Source organism: Malus domestica, chromosome 10, assembly GCF_042453785.1.
Source record: "Malus domestica chromosome 10, GDT2T_hap1".
Classification (NCBI taxonomy): Eukaryota; Viridiplantae; Streptophyta; class Magnoliopsida; order Rosales; family Rosaceae; genus Malus; species Malus domestica.
In genome coordinates this window covers 7,914,825-7,933,653 of record NC_091670.1, presented here as the reverse complement: position 1 = coordinate 7,933,653, position 18,829 = coordinate 7,914,825, and the positions used below count along the sequence as shown (strand labels likewise).

General features: G+C 40.8%; 1 protein-coding gene across 2 annotated transcripts; it reads right to left on the bottom strand.

The window, feature by feature from the left end:
- Positions 1-1,089: 1,089 nt before the first annotated feature.
- On the bottom strand, positions 1,090-5,471 carry LOC103445149 (transcription initiation factor TFIID subunit 14b-like). Of its 2 annotated transcripts, XR_530747.4 has the most exons (7): positions 5,176-5,448; positions 4,754-4,842; positions 4,437-4,658; positions 3,796-3,983; positions 3,591-3,712; positions 1,628-1,719; positions 1,090-1,514 (listed from the first exon to the last, which is right to left on the bottom strand). XR_530747.4 is itself a non-coding variant. In XM_008384134.4 (6 exons), the coding sequence occupies exons 1-6, from the start codon at positions 5,293-5,295 to the stop codon at positions 1,428-1,430; spliced, it is 828 nt and encodes a 275-aa protein (XP_008382356.2). In that variant the 5' UTR covers positions 5,296-5,471; the 3' UTR covers positions 1,090-1,427. The 2 variants fall into 2 exon arrangements, 1 of the variants encoding a protein (XP_008382356.2); XM_008384134.4 differs by lacking the exon at positions 1,628-1,719 and having other exon boundaries at positions 5,176-5,471.
- Positions 5,472-18,829: the final 13,358 nt, after the last annotated feature.

The following is an 18,829-nucleotide window of genomic DNA, read 5'->3' as shown; positions in this document are numbered from 1 at the left end:
GATTAAACAATGATGAAGAAAGATTCTAAGCTAAAAAAGAAGGATTGCGTTTGGTGTATGAATTAGGATGGATGTAGGGTTTATATGGACAAAAAAAGAAAGGGTGAGGTTCTGGACATTGCCATGTGGCACTACATGATTGGTTGAAAATCTTATCGAAATTTTGGCTAAATTATTGTAAATAGATAGTGACACGTGGCGTGTCGGAATTTGTTGAAAATCTTATCGGAAATCTATCCACAAAATAGTACGTTCGGATAATGACACGTGGCGCGACAAGATTGGTTGAAAATCTGATCAAAATCTTGGCTAAATTATTGTAAACATATAGTGACACGTGGCGCATCAGATTGGTTGAAAATCTTATCGGAAATCTATCCACAAAATAATATTTTCGGATAATGACACGTGGCGTGACAAGATTGGTTAAAAATCCTATCCGAAATTAAAACTAATTTTTTTTATTATTTTATAAAAAAAATTAATAATATTTTAAATGGGTTGGGTGCCAGCACATTTTGTAGGGGTGGAGATTCATTTAATTGCTCATCCGAGTCAATCACTATTCGTTGCTGGGTGCCAACGTATTTTTTAGGGGTGGAGTTGTTCTTAGTCAAACAGTTCTATTTCATAAAAACGCATCCTGAATATGACATATAGCTAATCCATCAATGAAGTGTTCCCTAAATTTAAGAAAACGAGAATACTTAGGCTATAACCTTACCCTATAAGAAGCCTAGATTCAGCGGGATATATGTAAGTATGAAGAGAATTATTTGTTTGGACCTAACTCGGCTACTTTGACAGGATTTGTGAGGGTGAGAGTAAGGATGGCTCCTCACCTGATATGTTCAAAACAAAGAATGGCAAACGACCATTTAGTTTTCAATTTTCAGTTTTCAAGAACTCGTCCCTGTTTGCGTTGCAAATCCTATGCCCAATCCCCACAGAAAACTTTAAATTGGAAAGAAAATTGATTCAGATGATATCTTAATGCTGAATGCACAAGCCATACCTAAAATCAAACACCTCAAATTTCATACCTACTCTATTCTCTTCATATGTACTTTCAGATAACTAACACCGACAAGTTGAACCATCAATGTTAATTGTCAAAGTAAACCAATATCCTCTCTTTTCTTGACATAAAAGAACATAAAAGATACACCTTTTACGTTCTTCCTTTAAATCGTTTACCGATACATGCCGCATTGCAATAAAGAAGACAACAAATTAACGAGAGAGAGAGAGAGAGAGAGGAAAAAAAAAGGACAGTAAAAAAAAAAAAACTCGCCATAGCTGAGAAAATACATGTAGTCGCTACATTTGTGTGCCACCATGTGCGTCTGCTGCGAGTCATTTGAATGAATCTACCACGGAAACAATTTGAAATTGAAATCTTCATAAATCTGCAGGATAATGTACAGTCACTGGTCGGAGACAGAATTCACTTGTTGATGTTGCCCCTCTAGCAGAGTTATCTCTCTTCGAAATTTAGCAATATGAGCTTGAACCTAACACAAAGACATTTGAAACCAGATGTTAATATAGTTATTTGAGCATTTTCTATCACGATAAGTAATTTTCATATCTCAACTAGAGTAACCAAGCTTATGGTATACATAACTGCCGACTAATGCCAAAACATCAAATATGTTCCAGATCTCAACAACATGTGATTCATCTCAATAGATCCTTGCAAGATTCAGGATTCATAACCTGCTCAATTCTAACTTATGTCAGTTTTCAATGGTTAATAGCAATGAAATCACAGAATTTGATCGTGATGAGTCAATGAACATGAAGACACAGAATAGGTATTTATCACAAACTCTTAGACTGGTTCAGGAATTTCAGAATAACTTAAACAACCACTATAGTTGTCATGGGAATCACTTTTCTTAAAGAAACTTGACTCATCAAAGACCTTCTAACTCAACATGGCGGGGTCGCACTACAAAAAGTAAAAACTTTTGTGGAAGTTTGGCGACCTGTGGGACTTATTAGTCTTTTGATTAGACCAAGGGTTGCAAAAAAAAAAAAAAAAAAGAAAGTGTATTTCCCTACCGTAATTGTCAGTCTGTTTCTTTACCCTCCCTAGTAGTGTACATAAACATAGGACGTTAGCATGATCGAATGGCTAAAGATCTTTGCATATATTTTGTCCTTTTTGGAGACTTTATCAGAATTCATTGGGAGAAGAAAGGTAGTCCTCTCTTAACTTACTTGAGAACCCATTCAATCCATTCAACATATACTTAGGACGTGTTTGGGAAACTAAAGAATTGGTTTAGAGCAGTTCTACATAAAGCCTGATAATTAAAACAACTTAAATCTGAACTAGTTTTGAATGTTATTTTAGGTCTGCCTTGGCTCTAAATTACAATTTTGGTTCACTATTTTCTACATCTTAGCCCACAACAGTTCCACAGACCTGATTATAGTTTCTGAGTACCAAATACTGTTCAATTTAAACACAGCACTACTAAACATGGTTGGGTGGTCTTTAGGGTTTACAGAGCACGCCCTAGGATTCAAATATTGTACCCCTGTATCTCTGGGGATATATTTAAACATCCGTTAGATTAGACATTGTTACACTATTTTGAACACTACAATGACCAGATAGAGAGCAACGGTCTATCGGCTAAATGTTTTCGATTGATGCACAACGATTGCTTACTCAAAATTTTCCTATGAAATCCCTTTACAGCTCTTAGAACCTTAACAAGCCCTATTCATTTTCTCTAAGCATACTGGGCTCATGGGTAAAGGGCAAGTATTGGAGGCTGAAGTTTGGGGTTTTGGGCTTAGGTTAGCCGTTGAAAAGGGCATCTCTCGTCATATTGTAGAAACAGATTCAGTTAGTTTGGTGAATTTGATGCAGCAGGATGGTGTTGACAGGTTTCATCCTCTTGCTTCTCTTTTAGACAGCTACCACAAGATATTGTCTCAATTCCATTTCCAGCAATATAAACTTAAGCATATTTACGGGAGAAGAATGCAATGGCTGATGCTTGCTAATTGGAGCTACAACATTGATCCGGGATTATGCCTCCTTGAAGATCCTCCTGTGTGGGTTACTAAGTATCGGGAAGTTTGTAACTTAATTTAGTTTTGTTTGTTGGGGTGTTTCACCCCACCCCACTTTACCCAAAAAAATAAAAAAAAACCATAGACTGCAAAAGATGGATAGAATTCCGTTCAATACATAAATGAGAAGGGTGAAATACTTCTAATACATTTTTTTTGGAGTTTCAGTGCACAGAGGGTAAGAATTTAGAATCCTGGACACTAATACAACAGCTACAACAATAACCAAGCCTTATCCTACTAAGCAGGGTCGACTGTACGAATCCTAGAGCGCCATTGCCCTCGGGTTTGCACCAATTCAATCCTAGACACTAATATACGCAAAAATTGCAAAAGGATTTTGCACAAAGAAATTAACTGGACAAATACATCAGTACATAATCTAAAAAACCACGTATGGTTTTTCCACGAATACACACATACGACAGCTCTTCACGATCACAAAATTTGAAGTTCCACAAATATATCCAGAAAATATGAGATAAACTAATGCTTACCTGCTGACGAGCTGTTACAAGTCGTAACAGCTCATCTGCTTCTGAAAAGTTCGTGAACCACTGGCATAGGGGATGATCTTTAGTGTCCCCTCTCTTTCTGTTACTTGGATCCTCAACTGGCACTACATGCAATGAAAAGGAATAATTTACCATCCACAACATGATAAAGAGAAATTACAGACAGCACAGCATAACTAATTTATACCAGGAGGAGGCAAAGCAACACCAGCAGGTAGTCTGGGAATGACTACAGCTGGCTGATTCTGCACACGAGCTAAGAATGCATCTGAAGGCTCAGGGAACACTATCTCATCATATGATTCCACAACAACAGGCTTTTTAGTTGACATAGGACCGGACTCATCCGCTGGGTACAACTTCAAATGATGAAATCTGTGAAAAAGCTCAAGATCAAATTCTCCTCGCAATGATGGGCACCCGTAGTACCAAATGCATGCTAAAATAAAAAACAGCTTGTTGGTTGTTTCCAATCAAATGTAAAATCAAATTATATCAAAGCATGTAACAAATAATCAAACTCATTGTTTGAAAAATTGATCTCCCAATTAAGCACGCTAGAAGGTTAAGTAAAATATAGTTTCCACATACAAAGCGGGATGTGTCGATGGAAGGTTTCTGTTAACTACTCAGATAGACAATGAACATATTGACGTTGGAAATTAAAAGACAAAGTTGCTTCTCTCCAGCTAGGTTTAACCATATAAATATACTATTCCATTGTTGAGGACTTGGTACAAATGCAAGAAACACAGACAGTATCAAACACAAAACTAGACAGCCAAATGCCAAGTAAATCACATAAATTTAATATTCAAAGCAACTCACAAGTTTAATGGCTTATCACAAACATCACTGTGGAAGAAAAGCGTAATGGCGATTTCAAATTCACCCCAGCCACATTCTGACAATTCAAATGGTGGTGACTCAACCACCCTTGTGGGATTATTGAAACTGGAATGCAGCTGAAAAACAGCACGTTTTATCACCACTCCAAGATCCTCATTGGTTGCCCCACGAACGTACACAGTCCACTTGTGTGATTGGTACCTAATTGCATATCACAAAATTAACTCTGATATTCCAGTCCTCATGTAAGTAATTCAACAAGCCAATAAATCTACCACCATTAAAACAATACTTACTCGTTCGCCTTCTTACCGAGCCAGAATGCAATATTGCCATACACTATCGGAACACTAATCTCAACATCTTTGAGTTTCTTATGAAAAATCTACACAAAGTTACATGAAAAGCAATACAATGAAAAAAAAAAAACTACAATTCAAATTTAAATTCTGGTAATTAGAATGCTGGGCAAAAATTCAAATTTATAAAAAGAACAATTAAAAGATTTTTTTTTTTCTTTCAAAAAGTCCAGTCTCGTGATCCATGACAAGGCACTAAACACATTATACAATGTGAAATCAAATCAATCTCAAAACAGAGTCTTGAAGTTGCGGATCACAACTACTTCCAAAAGCACTTCTGGGTATCTGGGTATCCTTGTTTTGGTAAATTAGGAAGTGGCTAATAGTAAAAATTTGAAATTGAACAAGAAAGTTACCTTCTTTTCACTGTCTTCCGGTTTGCCCATTTTCGTGCGCAGAGATTTAGGCGCAGGCGCGGGCCCACTTATTTCAGGTTGATCTGGACCGTGCATTTTGGAAGAGGAACCATTGTTCATGTCCTTGTGAAAAGCACTTTCTTCTGTGGCGCAATCAAGAAACTAGGGTTTCTTCCCGCGAAGTTGCAGAGTACGGTCTCGAGGCTCCCTGGCTTTTCCAGGAGGGAGTTATCCTATACAACGTGCTTCAAGTTAGTCCGTACTTTCACCCAATGAAGCCGGGCCGTGTGGTGCGTAGTAAGACCATTCCAATTGTGCGGCTAAAAGCTAAAAATATTTAGAGTAATACTCGATTTCTCTCTTAAATTTTCACCTAGTTTTCAATTTTTTTTCTAAACTTTTTTGTTGAAAAATTAAGGGCTCAAACTAATTTTTTAGCCGATCCCTCCGTATCGTTTAGATTTTTATATATTCGATATAAGTTCTTGTTAAATCGAAACATATGCACAACATGTAATGATAATTAAGTAGTTCACTCTTAAAAATAATTGAAAAACTGAAAAATAAAATAAAAACAAAATTTTCCGTCTCTTTCTCTAAATTATTCTTTTTCTTAGAGCATGTTGTGAACACGAAAATTTCCTGAAAGGAAAGAGACAAGAACAACGTGCACAAAATAATATTTGAATTTGATGATTTTGGGTTACAATTTCTCTCAAATTTGATCATCTGATTCGATCTCCGTAAGGTGTTGATTTGTGGATGTGCGATTGATCCAAAGGGCCGTTGGGCTTGATCTGAGGATGAACGTTCTTCAAGGGCTGTGGGCTTGATCTTTGAAGGTGGATTTGAGCGGATCTTCAAGGAGCCGTTGGGGCTTGATCTTGAATTGGTGGATTGTTGATCCAAGGGTCGTCGGGGCTTGATCTTGGAAGAACGATGAACGAAGAACGAAGAACACTTTCTTCAAGGGCCGTCGGGGCTTGATCTTGAATTGGTGGATGATTGTTGATCCAAAGGGCCGTTGGGGCTTGATCTTGGAAGAACGATGAACGAAGAACGAAGAACACTTTCTTCAAGGGCCATCGGGGCTTGATCTTGAATTGGTGGATGATTGTTGATCCAAAGGGCCGTTGGGGCTTGATCTTAGGATGAACGATGAATGAAGAACGAAGAACGAAGAGAGCTTTCTTGATTCTTCGGGAACCTGGCTGCTTGAGAGATTCGGAGTTTCAGAGCTTCAAAGCTTCAAGAATTTTGCCTAATGATTTTGGTTCCTCCTAAATGAATGAAATTGGCTTCTATTTATAGAATTTTCCAAGGCCTAATTTTGAATATAATATGCAGATGAAATAAATCGTTTCTGCCAGGTGTTGACACGTGTCCTATTTGATGACTTTTCCGATTTATTTTGATTTTTCATTTAGTCACACGCTACGTGTAAAATTTATGTGATACATGAGCGTTGAAATTGTAACTATTGGTCAACATTTATTTCACCGAAATTTCGATGTCTACAAATGCCCCCACTTCAAGGCGCATCGTATACATGTGTTTGTCGCGTGTAGGAGATGTGTTTTGAAGTCCCTTAATGTAGATGTCGATCCAATGGCCATTGAGGCTTGATCTTGAATTGGGCTGGAGATTTCTTCAAGGGCCGTTGATGCTTGATCTTGAACTTCGTTTGAAATTTCTTTAAGGGTCGTTGAGGCTTGATCTTGAATTGGGCTGAAAGTTTCTTCAAGGGCCGTTGAGGCTTGTTCTTGAACTTTGTTTGAAATTTCTTCAAGGGTCGTCGAGGCTTGATCTTGAAGGTTGAAATTGGACCACAAGGAGCTTCATGTGGTAGATGATCTTTGGCTTTGGTAGTGGATGAATTGGCACGTATTTGTTTTTGCGCTTGTTGACTTTCCACAGCTTTGATCTTGAACTGGGTTTGATTCAAGGGTGGTGGACACTTGATCTTGAATCGGACTTGTGATTTCTTCCAGGGTCGTCGAGGTTTGATTTTGAATTTGGCTGGAAGCTTCTTCAAGGGCCGTTGAGGCTTGATTCTTGAAGGTTGACTCGAACACATGGCAAGTAGGCATGAGAGGAAAGTGATGACTTGTTGCTTTGTTCAATCTTTCTAATTCACACCTAAGCAGTTTGGTCAACGGTATGATCTTCAAGATTGATGGGCTCTTCTTCCAGTTGGTGACCTGATCTTTAAGGATTTGATTCAAGGGTGGTGAATCGGTACGTGCAGCCCACAACACCTAGCGAGTCGACCCAAGAATTTGAGGGTCAAAACGAGTCCTTCACCCAGAGTGATTGCAACCCTGATGATATGAGATACTTTTGATTTTGAAGAAGTAGCGGATGAATCGGCACGTACTTTGTTGTGCTTGTCTTCACATGCTTCAATGTATCATTTTCCCTTGCCTTATCTGTTCTTCTGGCAGATGTGGTATCTTCTCCGAGTTTGAGTGGAGGTTCCGGCATATTGCTTTCTTTATCCTTGTCTTTGCAGGTAAGAACAAGGAAAAAGGAAAGAACAGGGAGAACGCATGATATGAGATACTCTTGCTTTCTACCCTGGTGATATGAGATAATTTTGCTTTGGTGTCATTTGTTTGCAGAGGTACCCCAAGGAATAAGGAACACTGATTGACTCGAGAGGCTTCGTTGGGAAGGCATTCTCGGAGATGAAGAAAGGTTCTGTATGTCTGCCTTGCTATGGAGGGTGAAGGTGGACAGTTATAGGAAGTTCTTTAATACCTGTAGGGGTACTATTCTTTCACTCGTGTCGGCAACCAATGCGTGATTGATCAGTATGGCTTCACGTGCTTTCTTCTTTATCAGAAATCTTCGACAAATTGTCCGTAATTTCCGCCAAGCTGAGTGTGCATGTGACAGGTGTTGACGAAGCTGAAAAAAATGGCGCCTCTTCGATATCTGGGATCGGCGCTTCGACAAATTGCCCGTGATTTCTGCAAAGCTGAGTTTGTGTGTGACGGGTGCTGACACATCTGGAAAAGCAAGATGCCTCTCCGATTTCTGAGCTTGCCTCTTCGATTTTTGAATTGCCCTCTTCGATTTCTGAGCTTCATCAAGTGCAGAGGTTGCATGTGACAAGTGCGGACAAGTCTGGAAATGAAGATTGGCCCATGGTTTCCGAGCAAGCCCAGCTTTTGAGAAAGCTAGCACCTCTTCGATTTTTTGAATTGGCCTCTTCGAATTCTGAGCTCGCCTCTTCGATCTCTGAAATCCCATCAAGTGCTGATTTTTATAGAGGCACGCAGTTCGTTTCAAAGCACACTTGAATTTCTGCTTGTAGAAACCCCCTTCTTGCACTTCTACGATCTTGACTTGTCTGACCTCTTCTTTCTTTAATACCTTTGAAAATGTCTGGACCCTCTGACCATCGTTTTGACTTGAACCTTGGTGAAGAGGCAGTTCCGCCTTCTCCAAACAACATATGGCGCCTATCCTTCATATCCCCTATTGGTCCTCTTACCGTTAGGGATTCAGTGATGAAGAATGATATGACCGCTGCGATGGTGGCCCGGAACCTCGTCACTCCCAAAGATAACAGACTGCTTTCCAAACGGTCTGATGAGTTGGCTGTTAAGGATTCTCTGGCTCTCAGTGTGCAGTGTGAAGGTTCTGTGTCTAATATGGCCCAACGTTTATTTGCTCGAACCCGTCAAGTTGAATCATTGGCGGCTGAAGTGATGAGTCTCAAACAGGAGATTAGAAGGCTCAGGTATGAGAATAAACAGTTGCACATGCTCGTACATAACTATTACACAAACATGAAGATGAAGATTGACCAGATGCAGGAATCTGATGGTCAGATTTTACTTGATCATAAGAGGTTTGTGGGTTTGTTCCAACAGCATTTGCCTTCGTCTTCTGGGGCTGTACCGCGTAATGAAGCTCCTAATGATCAACCTCCGGCTCACCTTCTTCCTGAAGTTCCGCCAAATGGTGAGGCTTTAAATAGTTAACCTCCGGCGCCTCTTCTTCTTGGAGCTCTGCCGAGTGATGAGGCTTCACACGAGTAACCTTCGTGAAGGCTCCATCCTATTTGCTGTTTTTTTTAATTTTTTTTTTTACCAATGTAAAAATGTACATTTCTGTAAATTTTCAAAGAAATCAATAAATGAGGCTTTTTTTTTCATTCAATATATATATATATTTTCTTTTCTTGCACATGGTGCCAGATGCACCATCTATTTATATATATACATATACATACATATATATATATATATATTATATTATTTATTTATTTTCTTTGCACATGGTGCTTGATGCACCCTTTTTTTTTTCACGTGGTGCCAGCACCACTTTGCTCCACCATCCTTTTTTTTTGTTTTTTTAATATATTTTTTCTGTATAAATTTGGGTGGTGGGTAGAGGAATTTACAGGGAGCGGAGCAAGGAGGCCAAGAAGTTGGTGCTTCGAGCTTCACGACCGGCTAATTGTTTGACGGCGGTCGTTGAAGTTCTTTGCTATCATGGTGATCATAGTGACGAGCTCGAGGGAGGCCAGGCGCTGCGGTGGAGGTAGCAGGAGATGACGGAGAATGAGTCCTGCTTGATGGCGTCGTCGGGGGAAAGGTTGAGGAGCTGGAAAACTTGGGCAGCAGCCATGGTGGAAGAAGACGAATGAGTGCAGTTCGTGGTGCATGCAGGAAATCTCGGCCTTGAAGTAGACGAGGGCACGACGAGAGCAGATCCACCATTTTTTCTCTGAAGGCTTTGCGAAGCTCTGACCGAGAAAAGATCCTCATCAAAATCCCTGTCACCCTTGGCTGGCTGTACAGCTTTATTCACATCTGTTGCAGCTGTCACCTCACCTGTTAACTACCTTGACAGCCTCACTGCTCCGTCGAGCATCCTCGAAGCCATGTCTGCGCGGACAGAAATAGCAGGCGCTGGAGGAGACAAGAAGGTGCTTGGTGGATCTAGACCAAACTCGCTGGAGTTGCAGCGGAGGTACAACGCTGGACGGTGAGCAGGTTCAAGAGCAGCGGAGCTTCAACAATGGAGGGCACGGGTCTAAAGAGAAGACGGTGTTGGGTTTTGGTGAGTTCGCCGGTTTCTTGTGAGTCAAACAGGACCAGAGGTCGAGTTGGGACGCCTGAGCAGGTTCGAAAGCAACGGAACTTCAGCAACGGAGGGCATGGCCATGAAGTTTGGACGGAGAGCACGGAGGCTTTGGGCAAGCTGGAGCTGCTGTTTAGAGGGTGAGGTTGCTCATGTTGCTGCGGGTGTAGGTTGGAGAGATGAAAAGAGGAACAACTTGGCGATAACAGCTTTCCAGATACGTTGTCCTCGAGGATGTAGACGGAGATCGCAGCCGCTTTGTCCTACTGAGTTGTGGAGGAGAGTTCTGGCGATGGCATGGCAGAGTTGGAGACTGTTATCTTCGTTCAAGATCGCACTCAAGTCACTGTCCGAAGATAGAGAAGATGTCAGAAAAGACCAGAAAGTACATGAGATGTGCCCACGCCGAGGCATGTGAAGCACTCGCCGCTGCTCTGCAAGAGTCTGGAGACGACGGAGCTGCTGAAGCTGCGGGGATTACTTTCTCTTCTCTGTGCACACACGCAAGAAAGACCTTGGCCGAGTCCATGCTGAAGTCATAGCTGAGGGGGATGCGATCCGATGATGATGGCGTTGACCAACGTAGTAGACTTGACTGTGACAAAGGAAGAAGTTGGTTATGCAGAACTGTACCTTCCCGGAGAATCCGAACTGGAGTTTAACTTGATTTTGAGAAGAGCGGTGTCCCACTCGTCCAACACGTCGTCCGAGTCGGAGACAGCATCTTTGAGGTCGTACAGCCAGTTACCGACGAAGGTGCCTTTCTGTTGTCTCCGCTCTGCGTCCTCCAGCAACGGTTGGATTTCACATAGATCGACGTCCAGTTGAATGTCTATTTAGATGGCCCATGGTGTTACTGGTTGTGGCGGCTGTCTTAGTGGGAGAAGAAGGATCTCGGAGAAAGCGAGATGATGAGCATGGGAAGAAGAGAAGTTGGACCTCGGTCTCTGGGCTTTGATCCTCTGTCGGTGGAGAAAATGGGGGATCTAATTCTTTTTTTTTAATTAATTTTTTGAATTATTATTATTTTTTTTTTATTTTTTTTGCAGAAAATACATAATAACATATGTATTCATTTTTTTTTCTAAGAAACTGTAATTTAATTTTGTACAAAGAAAATTGCAATTTTTTTTTTAATAAAATTGACCTTTATCAATGATTTTGATGTGACTGAACTCGAAATTGAATGCTCGAGTTGCCTACGTACCCTTCCAAAGGAAGAGATCAAGTCAAAACGTAGTTTAAATATGTGATGGATTGCTTTTGGCGGTTTTGATGGTGATTTTGACAATGATTTTGATGGTGATTTTGCCGTACACAGTTTATGCTCTTGTGGGCCAGGAGCTTTGGTTCGTGCAGTTTAGGTTCGTGCGAAAAATGAGTGTTGGTGTCACCTTTTAGGCTCGTGCGAATGAGGAGCATTGATGTTGCCTTTTATGCTCGTGCAGACCAGGAGCATTTGGTGCCATTTGCGATTTCAACTCATGCACACGAGGAGCTTGGGTTGTCGCCTTTTATGCTTCTGCAGACCAGGAGCGTTGGTGTTGCCTTTTATGCTCGTGCAGACTAGGAGCGTTTGGTGCCATTTGCAGTTTCAACTCATGCAGACGAGGACCTTGGGTTGTCGTCTTTTATGCTCGTGCAGACTATGAGCGTTGGTGTTGCCTTTTATGCTCGTGCAGACCAGGAGCGTTTGTGTTCTGCAGTTTAGGCTCTTGTGGACAATGAGCTTTGTTGGTTCGTCAAGCGATCTGGGAGAGTCGTTCCTCGCAATCTTCATAGCAAGGAGCTTTGACCGCGTGATTGAAGAAGTCTTCGGGTAAGAAGTTGCACATCGTGATGGCAACGGACGATCTTTGTGTCGTAATTTCATCATCTTCAACACGTTCACATTGCTTTGAAGGTTGACAAGAGCTGCTTTGCCCCCTTTCCGATTGGCGAATTTGTGGAGGAGACGTATGCTTCTTGTGCAATTTCTTCGGAGTGACTTGAGTCAATCCTTCAACTTTGCTTGTCTTGGAGGATGCCCCCGGAGGTTGAGGTAAAAACTTTGAGTCGGAAGAGCCAGAAGTGATAGTGGTATAGTTTGACTTCACCACATCGTCAAGATCTAGCTCGATGATTCCTTTCTGAGCCAGCTTCATGATGACATCTTTCAGCACGAAGCACTTTTTTGTCGGATGACTGATGAAGCGGTGGAATTTACAGTACCTTGGACTGTCGGTGCGATTTATCTCTTTTGGCCGTCTGCACTCAGGCAAGCCGATCACCTTCTTTTCCAGCAAGTCTTTTAACATGGCAACTACATCAGAGTCGGGGAATAGGTAAGTCTTCTCCTCGAGCTTCTTCAAAGTACGTCTACGCATCTCTTGATTACGAAAAGCTTCGGCTTGAATCGCCTTGCCTCGTGTAGAGATTTTGACGGGAGCTGTGTTGACTGTCATTGCTTCCTTGGTGGATTTCCACGTAGTCTTCTCCATCTTTGTCTCAAGAACTTTATCATTCTTGTAGTCGGCGATCAGTTCCTTCTTCCCATGATGGGCGATGCTCAACTCCATGTCATGGGCGCGGGTGGCTAGCTCTTCGAAGGTCCGTGGTTTGATTCCTTGAAGGATGTATTGCAAACCCCATTGCATGCCTTGGACGCACATCTCGATTGAAGAGGTCTTCGAGAGCCTGTCTTTGCAGTCAAAGCTTAGAGTGCGCCATCTGTTGATGTGGTCAATGACCGGCTCATCTTTCCATTGCTTCGTACTTGTGAGCTCCAGCATGCTTACAGTGCGGCAAATGCTGTAGAAGCGATTAAGGAATTCTCTTTCCAATTGCTCCCAGTTGTTGATGGACTCAGGTTCTAGGTCCGTGTACCATTCAAAGGTGTTTCCTTTCAGTGAGCGCATAAACTGCTTGGCGAGGTAGTCTCCCTCCGTCCCCGCGTTGTTGCAAGTTTCGACGAAATGTGCAATGTGCTGCTTTGGGTTTCCTTTTCCATCAAACTGCATGAACTTTGATGGTTGATAACCCCTTGTCATCTTCAGGGCATCAATCTTCTTCGAGTAGGGTTTTGAGTAGAACAAGGAGGTATGTGAGCTCCATTCGTACTGTGCCTTGATGATGTTGGTGATCATCTCTTGCAGCTGCTGGATAGAAAGAGATCCCATGAGTGCCGCTGCTTGGTCTGGCTCCGGCTTCACATCGATCTTCTCCACCGAAGGCTCATCTTCTTCGCCATCTCTTCTTTTTAGTGGATCATCCTCTTTAGTGCAAGTCTTTTTCTTCAACAATCTGTGTTAGCCTTGCGATCGCTTCATTCATTTGAGCCAGTTGTTCTTCGATAGAGGTAACACCGATGGTCATGACTTGTGCAACCAATAGACGTGACTTTCCTTTAGACATCCCGGATGCTGACGAAGAACATCGTTGGCTGTTTTGGGATGTCATCTTGTGTGCCTTAACAGCATGCTTCGGTGCCCCCAGCGAGGTCAGGCTAATGACAGACTCGCACTTTTGATGCTCTCCTTGCTCTTTTAGCGGCACCAACTTTGAAGTGGCATGTTGAGGAGCGGTTGTGGTGCCAATGGATTGTCCTTTTGCGGCAGAAGTGCTTAGGATCTTTCCCTCAGCGGTTGCGAGAACGGCTTGTCCCTTGCTTGATGCCATTGACTTTGAGGTGTGTTTGGATTCCTTGAACGGAGAAAGAGATGAGAGGTAGAGATGATCTCACCGAGCGTGCCAAATTTGTGAACACGAAAATTTCCTGAAAGGAAAGAGACAAGAACAATGTGCACAAAATAATATTTGTATTTGATGATTTTGGGTTACAATCTCTCTCAAATTTGATCCTATGATTCGATCTCCGTAAGGTGTTGATTTGTGGATGTGCGATTGATCCAAAGGGCCGTTGGGCTTAATCTGAGGATGAACGTTCTTCAAGGGCTGTGGGTTTGATATTTGAAGGTGGATTTGAGCGGATCTTCAAGGTGCCGTTGGGGCTTGATCTTGAATTGGTGGATTGTTGATCCAAGGGTCGTCGGGGCTTAATCTTGGAAGAACGATGAACGAAGAACGAAGAACACTTTCTTCAAGGGCCGTCGGGGCTTGATCTTGAATTGGTGGATGATTGTTGATCCAAAGGGCCGTTGGGGCTTGATCTTGGAAGAACGATGAACGAAGAACGAAGAATCAAGGGCCGTCGGGGCTTGATCTTGAATTGGTGGATGATTGTTGATCCAAAGGGCCGTTGGGGCTTGATCTTAGGATGAACGATGAATGAAGAACGAAGAACGAAGAGAGCTTTCTTGATTCTTCGGGAACCTGGCTGCTTGAGAGCTTCGGAGTTTCAGAGCTTCAAGAATTTTGCCTAATGATTTTGGTTCCTCCTAAATGAATGAAATTGGCTTCTATTTATAGAATTTTCCAAGGCCTAATTTTGAATATAATACGCAGATGAAATAAATCGTTTCTGACAGGTGTTGACACGTGTCCTATTTGATGACTTTTGATTTTCATTTAGTCACACGCTATGTGTAAAATTTATGTGATACATGAGCGTTGAAATTGTAACTATTGGTCAACATTTATTTCACCGAAATTTCGATGTCTACACATGTACATCTTTTTTTGTTCTCTTTGACAAATAATAATATCAACAAGAGCAATTTCAAAGCAATGCATTAGTACAACAAACCTAATAGCCATGTTTAATCGTGTACAGTATTACTTCAGAAATAAATAGGAGAAAAAATTTAGTACAAATTGTGATGACTTGATTTGTTTTTGGATATTATGCGAGTGTATGTGCATGTATATACATATATAGAAGAAACTCGAAAGGGTGTATTAAGGAATTAGGGAAATATCTGCAATGTCGAAAAAATGTATAGAAGAAAATATGTTAGGGTTGGCAAGTGACATAAGCACTTGAAGGATCAGATGACGTTGTCTTCCATCTCAATCTCAAGAACTTGGTAGCTTTTGAGTCTGTATATTTGTTGGTGAACATGTTCGTGGCGGGAATTTCGATAGGGAATGCTTCCTGGCTGACGAGCACACAGCTCCCCAAGAGGTTGGCGCCGGTTGATGCTTTTTGTCGGGCTTCTGCTTTACTGATGGGCTTGTCAGGGAAAGCCTGTCGGGCAAGGCTTGTCGGGCAAGGCTGAAAGAGAAGGACAGAGTTAGCTTTGAAAGGTGCATTTGTGAGGCCTTAGGTGTAGGCCTTGAGGCTCACGATCAAGATTAACTTTGAATTGCTTAGGCGTGCCACTACCTCTTCAGCACGGCAGATGTAGAACGGATGTTTGAGTTATAATTATATATATTCGAGAGACTATGTTAGTTATTGACAGGTGCCTTTGTGGGGCCTTAGGTGTAGGCCTTGAGGCTTCCCATAAATAAATAACTTAGTACTCAAACACATAAGGTTCCTTTTGTTGGTTATATGGGTCTTATAACCATTATACTTCTGATTACCTGAGCTCAAAGAGCAGAATGAATCTAAATAGGTGCCTTTGTGGGGCCTTGAATAGGCCTTGAGGCTTCCCATCAGAACCCCTTCTGTACTCAATGTTCTTGCTCGAGAAATAGGATGAATCCAAATAGGTGCCTTTGTGGGGCCTTGAATAGGCCTTGAGGCTTCCCATCAGAATTTATCCCGTACTCGAACATTATATGGTCATCATAATATAACAGAAATAAAACTACGTGGCAGGTTGATTACTTGCGCCCCAAGTAACTTCGGACTTCTTGTTTATCAAAGCTTGTCATGGATGGGTTAAGTCCACATCAGGTTCTTTTTTATGCCTTGAGGCCAATGACTTTTTAGGGTGATCAAATCTTATATGCCCGAGGGCTTAGAACTTAGATCTGGCTTGAACTGTGAAGACATATTCAAATCGGATTCAAGCGCTGAGAGAGTCTTTTAATAGCCATATTACTATAAATAACTTGGATACAACTTGAAGTATACAACATATTGCTAGGCTAATGAATGAAAAGACAAAAAACAAATAAGGTCGGGCAAGGTTTAACCTTGTCGGGCAAGACGGATCGTCTTGCAACTTCCTATCTTTGTGGGTTAATAGAAGGTTTGAAAATTTAGAAAAAGGGTTGGGAGGTGAGTTTGTAGAAAGAAAATCGATACTACAGCAGGCGTTGAACAGGGTAGCAGAGCTATTACAAAGGGTTTGTCCCGAAAGGGATGAAGGCTTGGGCTGACTACAACTTCGTTTTGAAGGCAAATCTGGCTTTGAGCAGGTTTGTGCTTTTGTTTATTTATTTGAGTGTCCTTGATTTTGACTTCTCTTTCTCCTTTTATAGCCACCTTGGCTTGGCCTCTTGTAGCAATAATCTTGCCCGAATGCAGTTTGAAGGATAGTGACTCATCAGCTATTTACTTGTACTGCCATCATAAAGTACTTTTGGGCTGATTAGCTGGCTGGTCTATACCACTTGGCCCTTGGGTAGGTGAGCAAGTGGTTCAAATGATCTGCACCTAGTCGGGAAAGGCCCTTTCTGCTTTCTAGGTCTGGGCTGAGCTTCGGGCTTTTCCTTCTCTTTTTGGGCCAACTCCCTTCTAAGCCCAAAGTTTAAGTTTCAACCCAAACAGAACATTTTGGCCCCAACCATTTTTATGACAACCTACAAACATGGAACCCCACTTGAAAATATTTAGACAGATGTGTGGACAGGAAAAGCTACTTCTTCATTTGAGTGACTTCCTTCCTTTGAGTACAGTAGAGGACATGCTTCAGACATACATGTCCATAATTTCTTGACTGGAACAGATAAGCGCTCTGAAGACAACAATAATCTTTGTTATTTAAAACAGGATTTAGATATGTACATATAGGCTCGACCCAGACCCAGTGCTGGTAGGGCAATCATCTGAGGCTTAAAATAATTGGGGGCACCAAAATTATTAGGGTGATATATTTATATATGTTTTCATAAGAGTATAAATCTATAAAATGCGGTTCAATGACAAAGAAATTTAACTAGAACAGGTTGTTTTGTTGTTTGAAATTAATGAGGAGGTCTTGGATTCAAAACACCATGTGTGCTTATTAACTTTCAATTTTTACAAATTTCTTTTCATAAGAGTATAAATATATAAAATTTGGCTAAATAATCAAGAAGTTTAATTAGAATCGATAGTTTTTGTTGTTTAAAATTAACCAGAGGTCCTAAGTTCTAAATGCTAAGTGCATGTTTATTCTTTTCAATTTTTATGAATTTTTGTTTGGTTGTTAATTTATTTTTAATTAGTAGCTAGTAGCTATGTGGGTTGTTATTTTTAAACATTTGTTCCAATTCAAGTCTAATATTCAACAAAGAGTAATGCGTTGACCAAATTTTTAGACCAAATTTGCAAATCATATGACTTGTCCTAAAAAAACTTAATTTAGTACCCATTTATTACTTATACATATCAATTAAAGACTCAAAAACATCATTATTTTTTTAATCCCATGTTGACAATGTTAGTAAATAAGAAAAAACAGCTCATGATTTATGCAAAAACACTTTAAAAGTTCAGATGGAAAACATAACTCATATATCTATCTACTTGTAAACCTGGAGTTTTTTTGTTTCCTTCTCACAATACAAAATAAATTATTTTTTCCGTGTTTCTAAATTATTAAGTTTGAAGTGATTTTCTAAGTATAATTTTATCGATGTCTTACGTGTGAAAACAAATAATTTTCTTATATAAAGTGAGGGCACATTTTTTGGCATCGCCCCGGGCCTAAAAAATCTCTAGACCGGCCCTATGTACATATTGTATGTATTACCTACTGCATGTTCCAATAGTATTCAAAAAATTAAGTTCTCATGTGTATATAGGGATTGAGTTTGGTCATGTTCATTAGAAATCTCTCCAAGGATGAGTTACGCGAGCAGGAATTCGTACAAACCCATGTGTTTTGGTAGATCTTTTTTTTTTTAAATCTCTCATAGAACACAATCCTTGTGGCGGAAGTTGTTTTGTATGATCGGTGAATCTAAAAAATGGTGAACTGTAAGGATTGTTACAGAAGATATATTGATAATAACCTGCTAAAACAACTTCCGTAACAAGGATTGTTTACCATTTTGGCGGAAGTTGTTTAGCAGGTTGTTATCAATATATCTTCTGTAATGATTTGTCCCCAAATATTTCAGTTTTTATAATTTAAAGTGTGAATTTACGAAAATGCCCTTCGAGGTAAAAACGTTGACTTTTGTTGACTGCTTTGTCGTGTCACGTAAGATCTGTTTCCTTGACGTATCCTTGTAGTACTCGTTGTTACGAACACATGGGTACAAGCACAATCGAAATTGGAGTTACGATGAACATTTTACAGAATTACAAAGTCGAGGGGCAAAGTAGTCAATTCACTATTCTAGATATTAAGGTTGGATATTTTATTATTTTATAATTTTTGTGGCTGTGGGGTCCACACCCCATTTCCCCTTCTTCCCCGTGTCTTTCCCCCCACAATCTCTAGGACTCTCTCGAACTTTCCCTCCCTCTTATCATTCTCTCCGAGCAACACCCACACACCACTGTGACCTCCACTAC